This window comes from Solanum lycopersicum, chromosome 5 (genome assembly GCF_036512215.1).
Source record: "Solanum lycopersicum chromosome 5, SLM_r2.1".
NCBI classification, from domain to species: Eukaryota; Viridiplantae; Streptophyta; class Magnoliopsida; order Solanales; family Solanaceae; genus Solanum; species Solanum lycopersicum.
Window position 1 is genome coordinate 61,311,667 of NC_090804.1, and position 20,289 is coordinate 61,331,955.

The following is a 20,289-nucleotide window of genomic DNA, read 5'->3' on the forward strand; positions in this document are numbered from 1 at the left end:
GAAACACAATATATACACTTCTGTTGTATAAAGTTAGAGAAAATTGTATTTCACTGCAATTGAATAATTCACAATTGTATAATTTGTTGGCCTTTTTCTCTGCAATATTTGAAGTAAAATATTTGTAAATTGTATAATTAAGTGTATAACACGAAGATATATATTTTTGCATGTGTATATACAATTTTCTCTCGCTTTATACAAAACAGAAACAAAATTTATACACTTCTGTGTATAAAGCGAGAGAGGCGAGTGAGAATAGAGAGTGGCGAGCGAGATTTTTGGGAGAGAGACGTCTGAAAAACTTTAGCTAACGTTTGCTATGGAGCACAATTAAATCAAACCCTAGCTACTCCATTTATTTTAGGTTATTAATTTGCTATTATATACAATTTTCCCTAAATTTATTTAACCATTTACTATATCTCTCTTTAGTTAATGAAAAATGCGTTCTCTTTTTAATAAATGAAAAATGTTATGATAAAAATCTTTGGGTTAAGACTTTAAGTCATTCTTGAGTTTTCATACGAAGCATCAATTAATAGTCTCTTATGTTTGTAATATTGGTGCACTTTTAGTCCTCATTCAAAATTGTGCCTATTTTTTAAACATTGATTTTATTCATAATTTATTTATGAAATGTTTGATCATCATTTTATATATTTAGTAAAAATAATAAATCTATGTGAGATTGTTTATTAGAAATCGTATTATACGTAAAGTCGAGAGGTTCATCACGACGATTTCACTTAGGATAGTACATATTTTTCTTTTCTTGCAATGTTATATATTAAAATTTTCATAGTTTAGTTGCAGCAATATTTATACTAGATAGGACAAGATGTTTCTTTTCACCTTCTCTCACATAATATATCAAGATGATGCAACATTCCTTACATAAAATTATGAATAAAATTAATATTAAAAAATAGGCAAAAAGTTAGGGAAGAACCAAAAGTGCATCAATATTGCAAGTATGAAGAACTATTAATGATTTATGTGAAAACTTAAGAATGACTTTGAGTATTAACCTAAAGATAATAGATTATTTTAGACCTTCTCTCTAAAGTGAGTATTACTAATAGATTTTCATAACTGATTAATTGAGCAGTTATTTTGGGATATTTGTTTTATGTGAACGACACTTAAAAATAACATTTTTAATGCTCCATCCTAGAAATACGATTGTTCGGTAGAGTGCATTAAAAAAAATAAGGTATGTATTAACTTTTTGTATTATTTCTACCTAATTTGATACACTTTTTTAACCAATGTTTGCACTTTATTTGGTACTAAGACACATAATTAAGTATAACTAATACTTGAAAATTCATGGTATTAGAAATGCAAGAGGTTTATGTATAAATTATCATAATTAAATACACATCTTATTCTCAAAACATTTTCTTCATCCTTTCGATCATATTTATATATTTTTAAATAAATAATCTTTCTAGAAATTATACAATATTTATTGTTTTTAATACGTCAAAGTTAAACAACACATAAGAAATAATCTTTGAATAACATTATTAATATATGATATTCTTATACACACTAACAAACGCGTTGTTATTTCATCTTTTCTCGAATCTCCCATAACCAAAAAAAATATGATCTGTAAATTGTATTTTTTTTAATTTTGTATTTTTAGCATAAATTGAGTTTATAGAGAGCGAGTCTCAAGGGCTTCAATCAAAATCCGTTATGCAAGAAATATAATTCCACGTGCAGGCATACTTCTATAAATACAATATAATTTTCACTCAAAAACTTCTCTAAAGGTGGCATAAGTTCAATTATTAATCAACAAAAAACTATACTTTTACATTGTAGATTCTTTTCCCCTTTCCATTTTTCATATTTAGTTCATTATTTCATATATTGTGACACTTGAGTTGTTGATCCATTTTTTATGTTTAGTTCATCATTTTCATACATTGTGACACTTGGAGTTGTTGATTCTCCTAAAATCTTTATGATCAAATTCTAATACCAAGTATGAGAATTTGATCATCAATCTATTTATTTTCTGTCGTTTAAGGCGGTATGAATTCTCTTTCGAATCACTAAGATTTGGTTTGTTAAACATTTAAAAGAAAAAAGTTAAATGGATCCTCTATGTGATTTATGTGGTGAAGTGAGGGCAGTGGTGTATTGTAAATCAGATTCAGCGAGGCTTTGCTTGCAATGTGATGATTATGTGCACTCACCAAATCTAATATCACGAAGGCATTCACGTTCTTTCATATGTGACAAATGCAATTCGCAGCCATCAATTGTGAGATGCATGGATGAGGCAATAAGCGTATGTGAACGCTGTGATTGGGATGGAAATGGCTGCATTGGGACAGGGCATCGACTCAAGAAGTTGAATCCTTACACTGGATGTCCCTCTCCTGATGAGTTTACAAAGATGTTGTCACAAGTTCTTGAAATGCCTATTGGTACTGACACTAATTTTGGAAGCTTTGGTAATTCTTTAGGTAGCTCATTGAGTATTAATGAGAATAATAGCAGTTTGGAGAATAAAGTGAATGAAGATTCATTTGTATCTAGTAAGCTATTAGCTTCTAATTATAAGTTTGAAGCATGGTCAATTCCTCCTGAACCAAATTACCTGAATTCCTATCAAATAGATCTGGCACCCTTCTCAGAGGGATCTGGCCTTTCTAAGGTTATATCTTACTCTTTTGATTTTCTCCTTATTTCCTTTTTATTTATTTGTTTGAATTGTTTTGATATCCGTCACATGTGTGAATTATTTATAAGAAATATTCTATTAATTTGGAGGTGAATTCAGGATTTAGACTCAGTGAGTCTTTGGTGTTGAATTTGTTGTATGCACTAATAGTACTTTTGTTTGTTTACTTCAAATGCAGCAAGATTGTCCGATTAAGGATCTTGGATTACAGGAAGGTGATGATCTCTCAAAAGGTGTTGATTTTGATGACGTGACATTGGATTTCAACTGTAGTTATGAGATTTTGCCTGATTCACGACAGACTGGATTCTCTGATGAAAACAAGGAATTAGATTGCCTAGTCATGGAGAAAAATTCATCCGTCACAGGATCTAATAACGTGGAAACATCTCACGAGGTTTGTGTTACTTCTTTCTTAACTTACTCTCTTACGTTCCCCATAAATCGAGTTTTAAAGAAAGTCTACCAAATGCATTACAATCCATATTCTACTGTTGACACAACTAAGGCAACTTGTTAACAGTTTTTTGTTTTGGTGGCTTGTTTTAATTTGCAGATGTCTGTTACTTACTATAAGTGTGCCTTTTTGTGTTTTTTTTTTGGAGTAGCTTTAGTTATTCCATTTGTACTTTTTGTTAGGCAACATCTTCAGTGCAGCAAGAGTATATGGGGTTGCAGTCCTCACAAATCTCTGCAGCTGCGAGTTCAACGAATCTATTGCAGACAATGAGTGCCAATGCTAATTGCATGCTTATGAATTCCACTTGCAACGGTAGCATTGGCGCCTTACCCTTTCTACCTGCACCAATTCATCCAAGTATGTCATTATCACTCTCCAACATCACCGGAGAAAGTTGTGCAGAACAAGATTGTGGATTGTCACCAGGGTTTCTGAATGAAGCACCATGGGATTTGAGTTTAGAAAATTGTCCACAGAAAAGGCATGAAGCTAAGATGAGATACAACGAGAAAAAGAAGACTAGAACGTAAGTTAATCCATATTCATCCTACATTTGATCTCTCATAGCTTGTATATTGCTTCTGTCATATTCATTCGATTGCATCACTAAAATTTGTTACCGTGAGTTAAAGTCCTACATTGGTTGGGGAATGGACTGGTGATCTGCTTATATGGACTTGAACGATTCCCCCCTCATGACTTAACTTTTGGGGTTGAGTTTGGCGTAGTTTTCATATCTTTACATAATTGCAACATTTTTTTGAGAAGTACCTATGTTCAAATAGGGGGAGCTTTCTTACTTTCATCTTTTGCAACTCTTGCATTTAGAATCCCTATTAATGTCGTTTATCTTTCTTCATTTTTTCCTCGAGTAAACGTCTCATAGATTCTCTTTATTCCCTAGGTACCATTTTACCAAAAATTTTGATACCAAATTGCTGGTACCATTTATCTAATCTAACATTTTCAGTACTACGTAGATTCGTTAAGTAATTAAATAGCAACTTTTTTCCCTTTATTGATATTATGCTTTGTGACATGAAGGTTTGGTAAGCAAATAAGATATGCTTCACGTAAGGCTAGGGCAGATACCAGAAGACGAGTTAAAGGTAGATTTGTTAAGGCTGGTGAAGCTTATGATTATGATCCATCTGAAACAAGAGATTTCTGAGATAAGACGGCTGATTTTGGTCTCCCTTCTACTTTGTCAACACTTACCAATGTATTTAAGGTACCTTACAACAACACGCGTCAAAATGATCAAATAACTTATGATGTTGTTTCTACATGTCTATTTCGCTTAGCTATGATGACAATTAGACTCAATGAGCTTAACTAACTTTCTGATTGACCTGTAAACTGTTAAGGTAGGTGGCCTGAGAAGACCTTCTAGTTGCTTGGAAGTCATATCTAACTATATTCAACATAATGGAAAAAAAAAATGTTGACGTCTAACTGAAACACTTTTTTGTCACTGTCGTTAATAATCTTTGCTCGACTCTAATTATCAGCCCAGGGACATTCTAGGCTAGTTTAAATAAGCAAACTCTTGCGATCCCTTATATAATCGTGTCTTAACTTATGCTATGGCATGTCACTTTTTTGTACTTTAAACTACGCTGAAGGGGAGTAATGCAAACTGATGATTGATGAAATATTTAGAATTCTCTTTCTATAATGACTGTGGTGCTGCATCACATTAACTTGTTTACCATTTGAAATATTTCCAACTGTGCTGAATGATGATTTATGTCACTGTTCTGCTTGACGTTAACTTCTTTGTCTATCTGTATAAAGCAGGCCTTTAATGAACACTCTGAACAAGAAGAGGTTGTCATGATTTACAATGGCCTATATGGTATTTCTACTAGACTGTTGCTTCCTCATAGGTAATTATAACAAACATGTACTCTCATTATAGTTCACATTTATGTTGCTGTGTTTGCTTATTCTGTTTTTCGTTCTTGAAGGATCGCACAGTCAGATGATACAGTTGCAAAAGGACTCTGCCTTTCCTGTGAATTCTGAAGTCAGAAAACCTCAACGTATGATCTGTTGAGGTTTTCTGACTTCAATGAAATCCATATTCGGTGCCATCTAATAAGCTTTGACATTATTAGCACTTAGATCGTTTTCTTTCACATTTTCCTTCTCGTTTAATAGGCGATTTCTATTGAACTCGAGCTATATTCATCTCATTGAATTGGCTTTAGCAATTTTTTAAATAAGGCATTTAAAGGACCGAACAACAACAGGGATTTGTGGCCAAAATGGTCACCTTAATTTTTCCCAAGTCTTATTACAGTTGGATACTTGTGGCACTGAGTGAGCAATCTTGGCTTCCCTTGTGCTTGGATGCTCTTATGCTTTCCAGTTTATGTGATGTAGTTTGATTGGACTCGAAGTTTATGAAATATGAGAAAATTTTGCAATGTTCGAAAATTATCTACACCTTTATACACTTTTCGACTTTTTGCCAAATAAATGGACCGAACATGGGGTAAAATGTTGATTGTGTCATTGAATATTTGTCAAATAAGAAAGACAATAATACATTATACATGACCCTTAACTTGACGTCAATTGACATAACTATGATCTTTAACTTTGAGTGTACATAAGTAGACACTTAAATTGTATAAAATTGAGCAAATAGACACATTCATCATACATGACAATTTTGTATCCTACATGACATCCTGTGTGTATTATGTCATGTAGGACACTTGTGTTTTCTTATTTAATTTTATAATAGTTTGAATATCTACTTGTGTGCATTCAAAGTTGGAGGGTGTAGTTATTCGTTGACACCAAGTTAAGAGTCATATTTATGTATTATGTGTTCTTTTTTTAGACATACTAAAAAGGAAAAGACATAATACATAAACATGATCTTTAACTTGGCTTCAGTTGATAACTATGACCTTTAACTTTAGATGTGCACAAGTAGGCACTTGAATTTGCATAAATTTGAACAGATAGACACATCCATCCTACATGACATCCTACATGAAAATTTGTGTCCTACATGTATTATATTATGTAGGAGATGTGTCTACTTTTTCAATTTTTTACAAGTTTATGGTGCCTACTTATGCATTCGGCCTACATGGCACCTAAAGGAAAATGGTCAAATAAATTGAGACAGAGAATACTATTTTATAACAATGAGTATGCATCATAAGTTTGTATTTTACAAACAAGTTAACACTATAACTAATATTTGCCAAGAATAAATCTCAAACTGAAATTATTGTTAGAGTTTTGCCCTATTTTTTACCTTATTTGAAATTTATTTTTTTTCCTATGATGAAAAACAAAGTATTATCATAAATGTTTTAATTTTTCTTGAGAGGAAAACATTATTTTATTCTATATTTTGTTTATTCTTTCCTTATAAGAAAAAATTGTAGATCTCTAAACTCAAGATCTTTATTCTAATAACATAACACAAGAACATCCATAATATATTTGTTTAGAGACTTTTGTTTATGACAGATTTTTTGTCTATAATTTATATAATAATATTATATTTTTAAGTATAAATTTTTGTTATATGATTTATTATGTCTATGATTTTGTAATTGTAAACTTTTGCATGACACCCTACTTTGAAACCCAACAATTTTAGTATCCAAGATAGTAGCATCAATGTGGTGCTTTATCACTACTAAAAAGAGTTCAAAATCGAGGGCTAAAATCGGCAGATTGGGTCAATTTTTAAAAGAAATTCAATGCCAAACCGCGGAATTGTATGTCATTGCTTTTACCATCGCCGCTTTTGTTAAACCGACTGACATGATCGATTAAAATTAAGGGACAATCGCCCCTTTTTGTGGATTTTCCACTTCTAATCGAATCCAGGTATATTTATGACTTTCAACAATTCTATCATTCAACCACACATGCTCTTTAATGAAATATTTTCATTGGTTTTATTTATACTCTTCGACTACAATTTTGCAATTCAAAAATCGACATGTTTAGAGATAGATGACATGCCTGTCGATTTTTTGACCGTCGCATTTTGCATTGTTTTTAGTATCGTATATAGGAGTAATCATCTTGGTTTGTTCTTCTAAATTTATTGAAATAATGAAATTTGATGAAGGAATCCAATCCTATTTGGATATGATTTGTTATTTGTGTCTACCTCCACATGATTTCTCTTAATTTTAACTCTTTTCTTTGTTGAAACTATAACTTTATTTTCATTTTGAAAATGTCAATCTTACAAACACATTCAACTCGTAAACACAATTCCTCAAGAAATTCTTCTTGCATTTAAATCTATATGTTGCATAGCTTCTGATCAATAATAGTCTTCAATCGAAATATTATTCTTTCACTATGTGCGTAAGAACTTTTGCACCTCAATTGTAACATAACTAATTTATCCATGAGAGATTACAAACAAAAAAGATATTGGGAATTGAATTGATTGGTCATTCAATAAAAATAGATGGAATTAAATAGCTATATCAAATAAAGTAAATAGGAAAAAAACTAATAAAGTATTACATAATTTTCCAACAGCCTAATTAAATGGATTACGAAATATTCTAATATCTAGACTATCTAATCACACTTATTTAAACATTCTCATATCTACTGTTGAATCCCTTGAATCGGACTCGTTAGCACTATATATAGACGCTATGACAAATCCTATTCTGTTATTCTGTTTTTGCCTCTTCATAATAAAACAGCTCCCCCTCTTCCCGTGGACGTAGCCAATTTATTGGTGAACCACATAAATCTGTTGTTTTGTTTTTCGCGTTTATATTTTCTCGTATTATATCAAATTCTGCATAACAAATTGGTATCAGAGCCTCTCGGTTAATCGGTGTTCTTGGAGAATTCGAGATGTCTGCTTTGAACGTGAAAATCAACAAATTCACAAGGAGGAACAGTTTCAGTTTATGGCAGATCAAGATGCGGGCTTTGTTGAAACAACAAGGCTTCTGGGAGCCGTTGTCGAAAGACAAGAACGCCGTCGTTACTCCTGAGATGGAGATTCTGGAGGAAAAGGCGCACTCGACGATCGTGCTGTGTCTCGCGGATGATGTCATCACGGAGGTCTCGGATGAAGAGACTGCTGCTGGTCTGTGGTTGAAGCTGGAGAGTTTGTACATGACAAAATCTCTAACCAACAAGCTGCTTCTAAAACAACGTCTATTCGGTTTACGAATGGCTGAAGGTACACAACTCAGGGAACATTTAGAGCAATTGAATACTTTATTATTAGAATTGCGTAATATCGATGTGAAGATTGAGGATGAAGATGCTGCCCTGATTCTGTTAGTATCTCTCCCAATGTCGTTTGAGAATTTTGTTCAATCGTTCATTGTTGGGAAAGATACTGTGTCGCTGAAAGAAGTCAGATCGGCCCTTCATAGAAGGGAATTACGGCATAAGGCTAAAGGCACAAGTACGGACATACATCCTTCCGGTCTGTTCACCAGTAGCGGAAAGGGAAGGAAAAACAGCGAAAAGAAAAAGAAGCCGATGTCGAAGGGTGCAAAGCCGGATGATATTCGTAATTACTGCAAGGAGAAGGTACATTGGAAATTTGATTGTCCGAAGAAGAAGAAGCAATCGGAAAAACAATCAGTTTTTGCTGCTGTTGCTGAAGAAGACACCGATTCTGAAGAAGATATTGCCCTAGTTGCGGATGAGCATACTCATCATTCAGATGTGTGGGTTCTCGATTCTGGGGCATCCTATCACATCTGTCCTAGGAGAGAGTGGTTCACGACTTATGAGCAGGTAGACGGAGGCAACATCTCGATGGCCAATAGTTCTGTCTGCAAGGTGGTTGGGACAGGCTCGATCAAGATAAGGACACATGACGGTAGCTTCTGCACATTGAATGAGGTCAGGCACGTTCTATTGATGAAGAAAAATCTGATATCTCTCAGTCTTTTGGACACGAAGGGATTCAGCTGGTCGGGAAAAGATGGAGTCTTGCGGGTCTGGAAGGGTTCAAATCTGATTCTGAAAGGTGTCATGTGTGGTACTTTGTATTTTCTACAAGGTTCCATGGTTACAGGTTCAGCCCATGTTGCATCGTCAGAAGTTCACCAGGAGGATATGACTAAGTTATGGCACATGAGACTTGGTCATATGGGTGAAAGAGGGATGCAAATTCTGTCAAAGAAGGATCTTCTTGCTGGTCATAAGGTTAAGAGCCTAGAGTTTTGTGAACATTGTGTTTTTGGAAAACTACATCGCAACAAGTTTCCAAAGGCCATTCACAAAACAAAAGGCACACTTGATTATATCCATTCTGATTGCTGGGGTCCATGCCGTGTTGAGTCTTTGAGAGGCTACAGATTTTTTGTGTCCATTATTGATGACTACTCAAGTATGACGTACATGATGAAGCATAAAAGTGAAGCTTTCCAGAAGTGCAAGGAGTGGAAAATTTTGATGGAAAATCAAACAGGGAAGAAGATCAAGAGGTTGCGAACTGATAATGGGCTGGAATTCTGCTGGTCTGAATTTGATCAATTCTGTAAGGATGAAGGAATTGCTCGACATCGTACAGTCAGAAATACACCACAGCAGAATGGTGTAGCTGAGCGGATGAATCAAACACTTCTGGAGAGATCAAGGTGCATGCTCTCTAATGCTGGGCTAGATAGAAGATTCTGGGCAGAAGCGGTTAGTACAGCTTGCTACTTGATTAACCGCGGACCACATACAGGCAAACAGTGCAAGACACCTATGGAGATGTGGTCAGGAAAAGCTGCTGATTATTCAAATCTGGAAGCTTTTGGTTGTACGGCTTACTACCACATCAGTGAAGGTAAGTTAGAACCAAGAGCTAAAAAGAGAGTATTTGTGGGCTACGGAGATGGAGTGAAAGGTTTCAGAATCTGGTCTCCAGCAGAAAAGAGGGTTATTATGAGCAGGAACGTTGTCTTTGATGAAAGTTCTCTGCTTAGAATCGTTGTGAAGCCTACAACTACGTCAGAAACTGGGAGTCTTGATAAACAGGTGGAGTTTCAAGTCATTCAGAACGAGAGCGATTTGAAAGAACCTGAAGAGGAGGATCAAGAGCCACAGACAGAAACTGATATTCCAGAATCTATGCCATCAGATATCCATCGGAGTATAGCTCAAGATCGGCCAAGGAGGGTTGCAGTTCGTCCACCTACGAGGTATGGTTTTGAGGACATGGTGGGTTATGCACTACAGGTTGCTGAAGAGGTAGATACATCTGAGCCGTCTACTTACAAAGAAGCCATTTTAAGTCCTGATTCTGAAAAATGGTTTGCTGCTATGGGAGATGAGATGGAGTCCCTACACAAGAATCAGACATGGGATCTGGTCATACAGCCTTCGGGGAGAAAGATTATTACTTGCAAATGGGTTTTCAAGAAGAAGGAAGGGATATCACCAGCAGAAGGAGTCAAGTATAAATCCAGGGTTGTTGCCAGAGGTTTCAACCAAAGAGAGGGAGTGGACTACAATGAGATCTTCTCACCAGTGGTCAGACATACTTCCATCCGAGTGTTACTAGCGATAGTTACACATCAGAATCTGGAGCTTGAACAACTTGATGTGAAGACAGCGTTTCTACATGGAGAGTTGGAGGAAGAGATATACATGACTCAGCCGGATGATTTCCAAGTTCCAGGAAAGGAAAATCACGTGTGCAAGTTGAAGAAGTCCGTATATGGACTTAAGCTGTCTCCAAGGCAGTGGTACAAAAGGTTTGACAGCTATATGGTGAAGTTGGGGTATACTCGGAGCTCATATGATTGTTGTGTCTACTACAATAGGGTCAAGTATGATTCATTCATCTATCTGGTGCTTTATGTAGATGATATGCTGATAGCTGCAAAGAAGAAGTATGACATTCAGAAGCTGAAGGGTTTACTTAGTGCTGAGTTTGAGATGAAGGATCTGGGAGCCGCTCGAAAGATTCTAGGGATGGAGATCATTAGAGACAGAGAGAGAAGGAAACTTTTCTTGTCACAGAGAAGCTACATTCAGAAGGTCTTGGCGAGGTTTGGCATGTCTTCATCTAAGCCTATTGATACCCCAGTGCTGCCAATATCCATCTCACTGCCATGTTCGCTCCACAGTCAGAAGAAGAGAAGGAGTATATGTCACGAGTCCCTTATGCCAGTGCCGTAGGAAGTTTGATGTATGCTATGGTCTGTACAAGGCCAGATTTAGCACATGCAGTCAGTGTAGTGAGCAGATTCATGGGACAACCAGGGAAAGAACATTGGCAGGCTGTGAAGAGAATTTTCCGGTACCTTAGAGGTACATCTGAAGTTGGTCTCATTTATGGAGGTGATACTCAGCGCTTGGTTACTGGCTATTCTGATTCTGACTATGCTGGAGATGTTGACACAAGAAGATCGATGACTGGATATGTGTTTACCCTTGGAGGATCTGTCGTCAGTTGGAAGGCAACTTTGCAACCTACAGTGACTTTGTCTACTACGGAAGCGGAGTACATGGCCTTGACAGAGGCTGCAAAAGAAGGGATTTGGCTGAAAGGGCTGGTTAGTGATCTTGGTCTGCATCATGATCAGGCTACGGTGTATTGTGACAGTTTGAGCGCAATTTGTCTAGCCAAGGATCAAGTCCATCATGAGAGAACCAAGCATATTGACGTGAGGTATCATTTTCTGAGAAGTGAGAAGAGAATCAAGGGGAAGAAAGTAGGAACTGTTGATAATCCTGCTGATATGTTCACAAAGCCGGTTCCACAGAGCAAGTTTCAACACTATTTGGACTTGCTCAACATCAAAAGCTGTTAATTGCCCTGCGGGGCAATATTGAGGAAGAGGGGGAGGCCTGGCACTATCATAGTGCGTCTGAAGAATCTGTTTGGAGAATTCAAGTCAAGGTGGAGATTTGTTGAATGCCTTGAATCAGACCCGTTACAACAGAAATGACGGGGGTCTCGCTGCCCGATCAGCGAGTCGGGGGGTCCAGGGGGGCGACGCGCCCCCTGGCCTAGGGGTGCGTAGGGGCGGAGTCGCCCCCGGCCCGACGGTATACAATGTTGTTGTATTGGGCCCTTAATTATCTGTCAATTCTGTATTTTGGGCCCAAGCCTGTTAGGGCGTAGCTTAGCACTATATATAGACGCTATGACAAACCCTATTCTGTAATTCTGTTTTTGCCTCGCCATAATAAAACAGCTCCCCCTCTTCCCGTGGACGTAGCCAATTTATTGGTGAACCACGTAAATCTGTTGTCTTATTTTTTGCGTTTATATTTTCTTGTATTATATCAAATTCCGCATAACATCTACACTATCCAAATATTACATAATTAACATTTCCTCTCAAGGTATAGCATTAATGTCACAATCCAAAAATGGACGTGATGACAATCGTCTAATCCTACCAAGATAAGTCAACTTAAAACTCAACTATAACAATAAAATGTAGAAATTCTATAATAAACTCAAAAATACCACCAAAATCTGGTTGTCACGTGTACAAGTTTCTAAAGTATAACAATTGAATTAAAAAAAATATTAGTCTCATATAACATTGTTTTCGTTAAAGAATGACAAAAGTCCCACATCGGGGGTTAATGAGATGGGTGGACTCCTTATAAGGTTTGGACAATCTTCCTCCCTTTGAGCTGACTTTTGGGGTGTGAGTTAGGCCTAAGACCTAAATTTACATGATATCAGAGCAGGGTCTGTCTCACCTAATGTTGGGGGCCCCCAAAATCAAAATTTCTCACGCACCAGATGCTAAGCACTGGGTGTGAGGTGGGGTGTTAAAAAATGACAAAGGTCCCACATCGGTGGTTAATTAGATGGGTGGAATATTTATAAGGCTCGGAAAATCCTCCTCCCTTTGAGCTAGCTTTTGGGGTGTGAGTTAGCTGAGACCTAATTCAACAATTTCTAATTCAACAGTTTCTAGAGTAAAACAAAATCATAAACGGGAGTTAGAAGGTCTGCTAAGATGACAAACAACTACCTCACAAATCTCCAAGAAGCCTCAGAAAGAAGGGAATAACTCAACAAGTAAACCACTAAAAACAAGCTAAGGGAATGAATACGGTTACTCCTACCACCCAACCGAACCTCCATAACTACAACCTACATAAAAATCAGCCCAACGTAACAGCTCACAGTTTACATAGCACATAGTTCAATTTCATATTTTCTCAACAACAACACTTTGACAAGTTACATATCCTCAACAACAACACTTTAACAAATTATATCATCAGCAACAAGCTCAGTATTCATCAAACACAAGTTCCACAGAAAGGCATTCACAAGATCATCAAAATAGAATATCAAGTTCACTAATGATAGGTATTAGCAATGCCATGGAATTCAATGTCAAGTATAATGATGCATGTCTAACCTAGACAGTCCGAGACCCATAGGGTACATATCTGTTCATGCATCCATCACGGCGTAAGATATAGTCCTCGATAATAGTAACTATCGCGGCGTGCGATACATCCCTTCAAATATAGTATTCATCGCGGCGCGTGGTACGTCCCTCGAAATATAGTATCCATCGCGGCGCGTGATACGTCCCTCGAGATGATACATAATCTTATCACATAATACTTATCACAACCATATCTCAAAACCAATGCAAATGACATGTTCAAACAAATAATGAGGAGATGACCATTTTAATATTAATGCACAATTCACACCAAAACAATGAATCAACAAGCCTTTAAACTATTTTCACAAATCACACACACCAACAATTAATCACATTGACTTTTTATTTCCCCTTTTTCATCATTAGAATTAATCAATGTGGACAAGTCAACCATCATCAATTTCCATTACTCCCAAACATACACCATAAGAAAATACTCAAATTTCATACACTTAACAAGAGTTTAGAAATCCACTTGCCTCAAATAGTAGAACAATCACTTTGGGACGTGAGTTTTCCCCTTTCGTTGAGCTTCCATACTAATACAATCTATCTAAGTACATAATCACGATAGGATTTTGAAAGTAACAACACCCACATTACTATGTGTTTAGCCTAACCCCAAAAACTCACTCAAATGTATAATCAAACTCCTAATCTTGATACCAATTAACATGTCAATTCTCACATTTTCCAAATTTCAAGTCTAGGATTAAGTTTCAATATCTCCAATATCATTAATCTATTTATATCATATAATATAATACACTTCATATTTAATTACCTATCTCATTAAGTTAAATTTAAGTCTTAATATGATAATTAAAACAAGTTAAAAGATGAAACCGATTGTTTGCAAACCCAATTCTCGCCCCAGAAATAATTTCCAATATTAACTATATTTGATGTTTTCAACCATTAAATATTCACTCATTGTCTAATCATTAGCCCACAATGGCACTGATCATATTGGAATACTCATCAAAATAATAGTTAAACTTGAATTATTATATAATAATTATCAAAACCCAAAAAATTTCCAAATATGATTTTGCGGGTCATTACATTATCACCTCTAAAAATCATGTTCGTTCTCGAACATAAAGAAGAAGAAGGAAGAATAACCGACGTTACAAAAAGTCTAAGTTATGATTCTTTTTTAGAGTCGGTGTTCAGCTCTCTAAATGAGATCATTAACACTATTCCACTAAGGTCAACTACTAATAACTGAACTTTCAAATCAAATTTGGAATATCTATAGATCAAGAGTGATTGTAAAGTAACACACTAATCCATGAATTCAATTTGAACCGAAACATACTCAGGAGAAAATTTTGAACGAATATCATTTACAACCAAAAGTAAACTTGAATCCATTACTACATCCTCAAAATGTACAAACCATTACCGATCTTATCAATATTCCCTTCTCACAACATAATCTTTTCACGAATTTAAGTTATAAAAAATGTGATCTTTAGACATCGGATACTTATCATGGGATGATCAAACTTATCTAAACCAAAGAAGGAAATGATCAAGTAAACACCAACAAACAATACTCTTTAAAATGCAAAACCTCTAACAACACTCTTAGATAATTGCAACTCTTCATAATAACTCTTATATGAGTTCTCATAAGTATTAAGGTTGTGCGTGTAGAACCAGTGGCATACTTTTACCGTCTCAAACGACACAAAATCTTTCATAACTAAAATGATTAAGTCTAATCAAGGATGCCACCCTACCAGAAGGACAATCATAAGAGCGATACACCCGATCCACCACTAGAAATTCACCCATAGATATGAAAATATGTGTGAGCATAGACAACTAATCACACTCCAAGTTATATACAAAATAAAGTAGGTGGTCACCTAAGAGTATACAGAACCAAGATTGTATAATACTAGATATTTCTTTCATAATGCCCAGATAAAACGTTTTCTTTCATCTGACTCCATCTCGTTAATTTTTTTAGCTTCCTACAATCCACCTCTGATCCCTATTACAATATTACAGATGCTCGATTCATCATACACCATATAATTCTCATAATACTACATTGAAGTTAGCACTCTTAATACCAATAAAATAACATAGCCACACAAGTCATTTACCTTACCCTCATTCCGTCATTAGTATAAAAGTCTTCTTAGCAAACACGTTATCGCCTCCAAAATTTGTGAACTATGAGTCCCTCTCTTTCTATTTAGGGAAAAGGAACGGATTTACCCCCGAACTTTAATAAATAGTATATGTCCTTCGTTATACTTTGCGTACACTTGTTTCCCCGTCGTCCAATTATAGGTACAAATATACCCCTTTCACTGACGGACCTTATTTTTTTACACGTGTCTTAATCCTATTAAACTATTTGTTTGACCCATTTTTTAACCCCCAACCCAAAAATTCACCCCATAACCCATGATCCACCCAATACACAGTAAAAGAAATCATAATTAAAACACCCAAATTGACATTCACATTTGGATCCATTATATTGTCTACATTTTGCAATCCAACATACGAGTATCTTACAAAATGTATGTTGTAAGTAGGCTATTCAAATTTGAAACAAAACTGTTAACCAAATCGAAATTTAGTTATTGGTTTATCAATAATGGGTTATTGGTTTAGCAGTTCAAATAATGGTTCTATTTTTTTGTTATCAGTTCTTAACGGTTTGAGGTTTTTTCTTAATGGTGAAACGACAACCCGATAGTAAATTAAATAATTTAGTTTTTACCATTTTGTATGTAAGTCTTTGACTTAGAGTTTCGTTTCCTACTTTTATTTCTGACTATCTCAAAATCTTGGTTATTCTACAATGTAAAATTATTTTTTTTAGCAAGATGCAATTTGTGAACTCATGTACATGATTCAATTGATTTGTCACCTTATTTTAAATGATTTCTATTAATTTATTTTCTATCAAATCTTAACGATTAAATCATTAGCCAAACCGATAATGATCACTAACCTATAGGCAAATAATAGATATGTCAATATCTTATTGTTTCTATGACAGTTTAGCATATATATAAATTGATAACCAATAAGTCAAATCGATATACTTCAAGATGGAATCAAATCGACCGATACACAGCCCTAGTTGTAAGACTTATATCAATATGAGCTTTGCATATTTCCTTTGAGAAACAGCAATATCATGGCCAGACTATGCCACTTCAAATCCTAGAAAGTATTTCGACTTGCCAAAATCCTTAGTCTGAAAGTGACTTGAGAGGTGTTATTTAAGTTGAGTAATACTTTCATGATCACCTCCTATGATAAAATATCATCAACATAAACAATTAAAAAGATATATTTGTCATGAGATAAATGTCTATAGAATACTGAATGATCAGCTTCTGTTCAGATCATTAAAAAATGACCAAATCATTCTTTAGAAGACTACTTGAGACCATAAAGGGACTGAAAAAGTTTATAAACTAGCTTAGAATCTCCCTAACCAACAAACCATGGTGATTGATCAATATATACCTCTAAAGCAAATTCTCCATATATAAATGCACTTTTGATTTCCAGTTAAAAAGGGGTCCAATGATTCATTGCTATAATAGAGATAAGAAGACGTGCACAAGCCATCTTGGCATCTAGTGAAAAGCATCTTCATAATTGATCCCATAAATCTAAGTATATCAACTTAGAAACTTTGAGATGATCAATATCTCAAACCGAGACTATATTAACTTTGAATACCCAACGACAACCAACTATGGTCAAGTAAAGTGGTCATATCCTCAATCGTTGCCTAATGTCTACCTGGATAAACTAATGTTTCTGCGACAGTATAGAAACTTTGACTAATGATAAGCTAGCAAGGAAGGCATGATATGAAGGAGAGGTATGATGGTAACTAAATAAGCATAAATGGGAGTTCGATTGAAATGGGATTTTGTGAAGAAAAATGGAGAGATCAAAGTGCTAAGTGCTCGATCGAAACAGAAGACGTTGTTGGGATAAGTAATAAGTCACTAGGATTGGTTTTCTAACTGTATCAGAATAAGAAATACTAATTTAATTAGCAAGCTCAGAAGGAGGTTGAGGTCGTCGGGAGTAGACCTTACGAGTTAAAGGTGGAGTTGGGTTGGAATAGTTAGAATTGGAAAGACTGCTATGGCCTTTTGATTTTTCATATTAGGAGAATAATATGGAGAAGTCTAAAAAAAGTTACATATGCACAGATCAAGTACTTATTAGTAGAGGAATTAAAGCATTTGTAATATTTTTGTAGATTAGAATGCCTGAGAAAGGCACATTTGAGAGTTTTATGCTGAAGTTTATCTTTTCCAGGGGTAAGATTATGAAATTAACTAGGAAACAAATTTTGGTTTGTATAGAGAACTGAGAGTGCACTTTGGTATTGTAAAACAAATGAATGCATGTGATTTACTAAATAACAAGCAGTAATAATGACATCACTCAAAACATGTAAAGGGATATGATTATGAATGAGCAATGTCTAATTTATTTCAATTAGATGTCTATTCTTTCTCTTAGTAATTAAATTTAGTTAATGAGTATGTGCAGAAGAAGACAAGTGTGATATGCACTGGAAAGAGATGACAGAAGAGAGAGAAGTAGATAAGTATTCTCGGGCATTATCACTGATTAACTTATTAATGGAAATACCTAAGTGATTGTGAATTTAGAACAACATTTGTGAAATATAGAAAATAACTCAGATGTACATCAAGACTAATCATTAATAAAAGTAACAAAATAATGAAAGTCTAAGGAAGAACTGACACGACATGAACCCCATATATCAGAATTAATAATTTCAAACATATCGCACCGTCATTTTCCAATTTTTTTTCTTTCTAAAAAATGCTCTCTCTAGAGAAGCGATCCTCGCTATTCACAACGGCTAGTAAATTTACAGACGCGCGCTCCACCGGAATGGCGCGTGCGTCGCCAGTGGAGTTCCAATGACCACCGGACCAAAGGCAAACTGAGTGCCATGAAGATGGCAACAAAACCCAGTATAGCACGCTCCTAGAATCATCTCGCAACTTCTTGAAATCGCAAAATAGTGATGCAATGCACATTGCCTTTTCAAAAAGGGAGCTGGATCGAGAACGCGAAATTATTTCCCATGGATTGGAAGCGTTGAATCAAGAAAAAATGATAGCAAATATGGATACTACTACTCACGATCTACAACATACTAAAAATAAGCTCATTCCACCCGTCCCAATTGACAGCAATCGTGAGGCGATTTTTGAGAAAATTGCGAATGAACTTTCGGGGTTACACAATCAAATTCAATTATTTTCGAGCCACATTAGTAATGAATTAACTACTAGGTTTTATCCTCTAATGATGGCATTCATCTCAAAAAAAATCAAGTGAAATGGACAGTGGAATCGCCGACAGGGAGAAGTCCGGCGAACTTCGAGCTCAAAGCATGAGAACACATGAAAATTCCATGACTTGAACTAATTTATAATCTATGGATATACATGTATCAGACTTCTCCAACAATCTTAAGGGAGGAAACAATCCTAACACTCCATCACTTCCCAAAAAGGAATCTGCGATCCAAATGCAACAGGGAGGGCAAGAAAGTGAAGGAAATAAATCCATATCTAGTCAAAATATAGGTCAAAAACCAATTTGGATGTGTCTCAACCAGTTGGAGCAGCAACAATGCAAGATGGAAACAGGGCACAACTTGGAGAAAATTTAACTGATCAGCAGGATACCAAAAAAATAGCATGAGAATGCATACAACAACCTCATCAGATGATGTACAATCATCGAATTTTTCATTTGGAATCAAAGGTAATTCGTCTTACATAACTCCTAACATTATTCCTGGTAATTCGCAGGTCATACTGAATCAGGAAGACATAGTTGAGGAATATGGACAAATGCAGCCTCAAAGGAAGGAGCAAACAACCCAAAGGTATCAGCTTCCAGGCAAGGAGTTACAGCGAGAAAAAAATGCTCATAAGGATGCTGAAAAAGGCAAGGAAATACAAGAAAATCACAGGCAAGTTCCAGAACGGACTCATAGAAAGGAAGGAAATCGCAAAGAACATCATATGGATAACAATCAACAGGGAGAAACAACATCATCTTACCAAGTCGATAGAGCAAGTATGGAATATCAAAATAACTTTCCAAAGATCTCCAAAAACTATACTAGGTAAGATCCTAAGTCCCAAATTAATAGAACTAATAACCAAGATAATAATGCTACTCAAGGCAATGCTAGACCTCTTAACAACCAACAACAGGGAAAAAATCAAAATATTGCTAAACATGACAAAAATCCTGAACAATCCCCTTATACTGTAGTTCAATCTTTTGCTGCTCGTCTGAGATATAATCAATCAAAGAATGAAATTCCTATTGTGTTGAATAATCCTATCCACATTACTAGACAGGGATATTTGGCAGTGCTTCTAGTTGAAAAGGATTACTATGTGAAGTTGGCTAAAAGTTATAAAAATACTCTTATGGGCAAATTCATAAATATTATGCCTAAGATGGAGTTGATTAGAAAGAGCTTCACCCTTTAAACTCAACTTACTGGGGGTGTCAAGATCACTCACTTTAATTCTAGGCATGCGTATATAGAGCTAGACAATGAATTTGATTATCAAACTAATTGGACTAAGCTTAGGATGAATATTGAAGGGAAGCTTATGAGAATTCAGACCTAGACCCCTGACTTTACTCCTGAATAA

At 35.5% G+C, this 20,289-nt stretch overlaps 1 protein-coding gene across 4 annotated transcripts; it reads left to right on the forward strand.

The window, feature by feature from the left end:
- The first annotated feature begins 1,794 nt into the window (after positions 1-1,794).
- On the forward strand, positions 1,795-5,596 carry LOC101255001 (zinc finger protein CONSTANS-LIKE 12-like). 4 transcript variants are annotated; one of them, XM_026031206.2, is made up of 6 exons: positions 1,795-2,677; positions 2,883-3,101; positions 3,344-3,690; positions 4,209-4,395; positions 4,962-5,053; positions 5,135-5,596. In XM_026031206.2, the coding sequence occupies exons 1-4, from the start codon at positions 2,111-2,113 to the stop codon at positions 4,333-4,335; spliced, it is 1,260 nt and encodes a 419-aa protein (XP_025886991.2). In that variant the 5' UTR covers positions 1,795-2,110; the 3' UTR covers positions 4,336-4,395; positions 4,962-5,053; positions 5,135-5,596. The 4 variants fall into 4 exon arrangements, with proteins under 4 accessions (XP_025886991.2, XP_069154198.1, XP_069154199.1 ...); XM_069298097.1 differs by having other exon boundaries at positions 4,965-5,053; XM_069298098.1 differs by lacking the exon at positions 4,209-4,395 and having other exon boundaries at positions 4,965-5,053; positions 5,135-5,175; positions 5,226-5,596.
- The last annotated feature ends 14,693 nt before the right edge of the window (positions 5,597-20,289 follow it).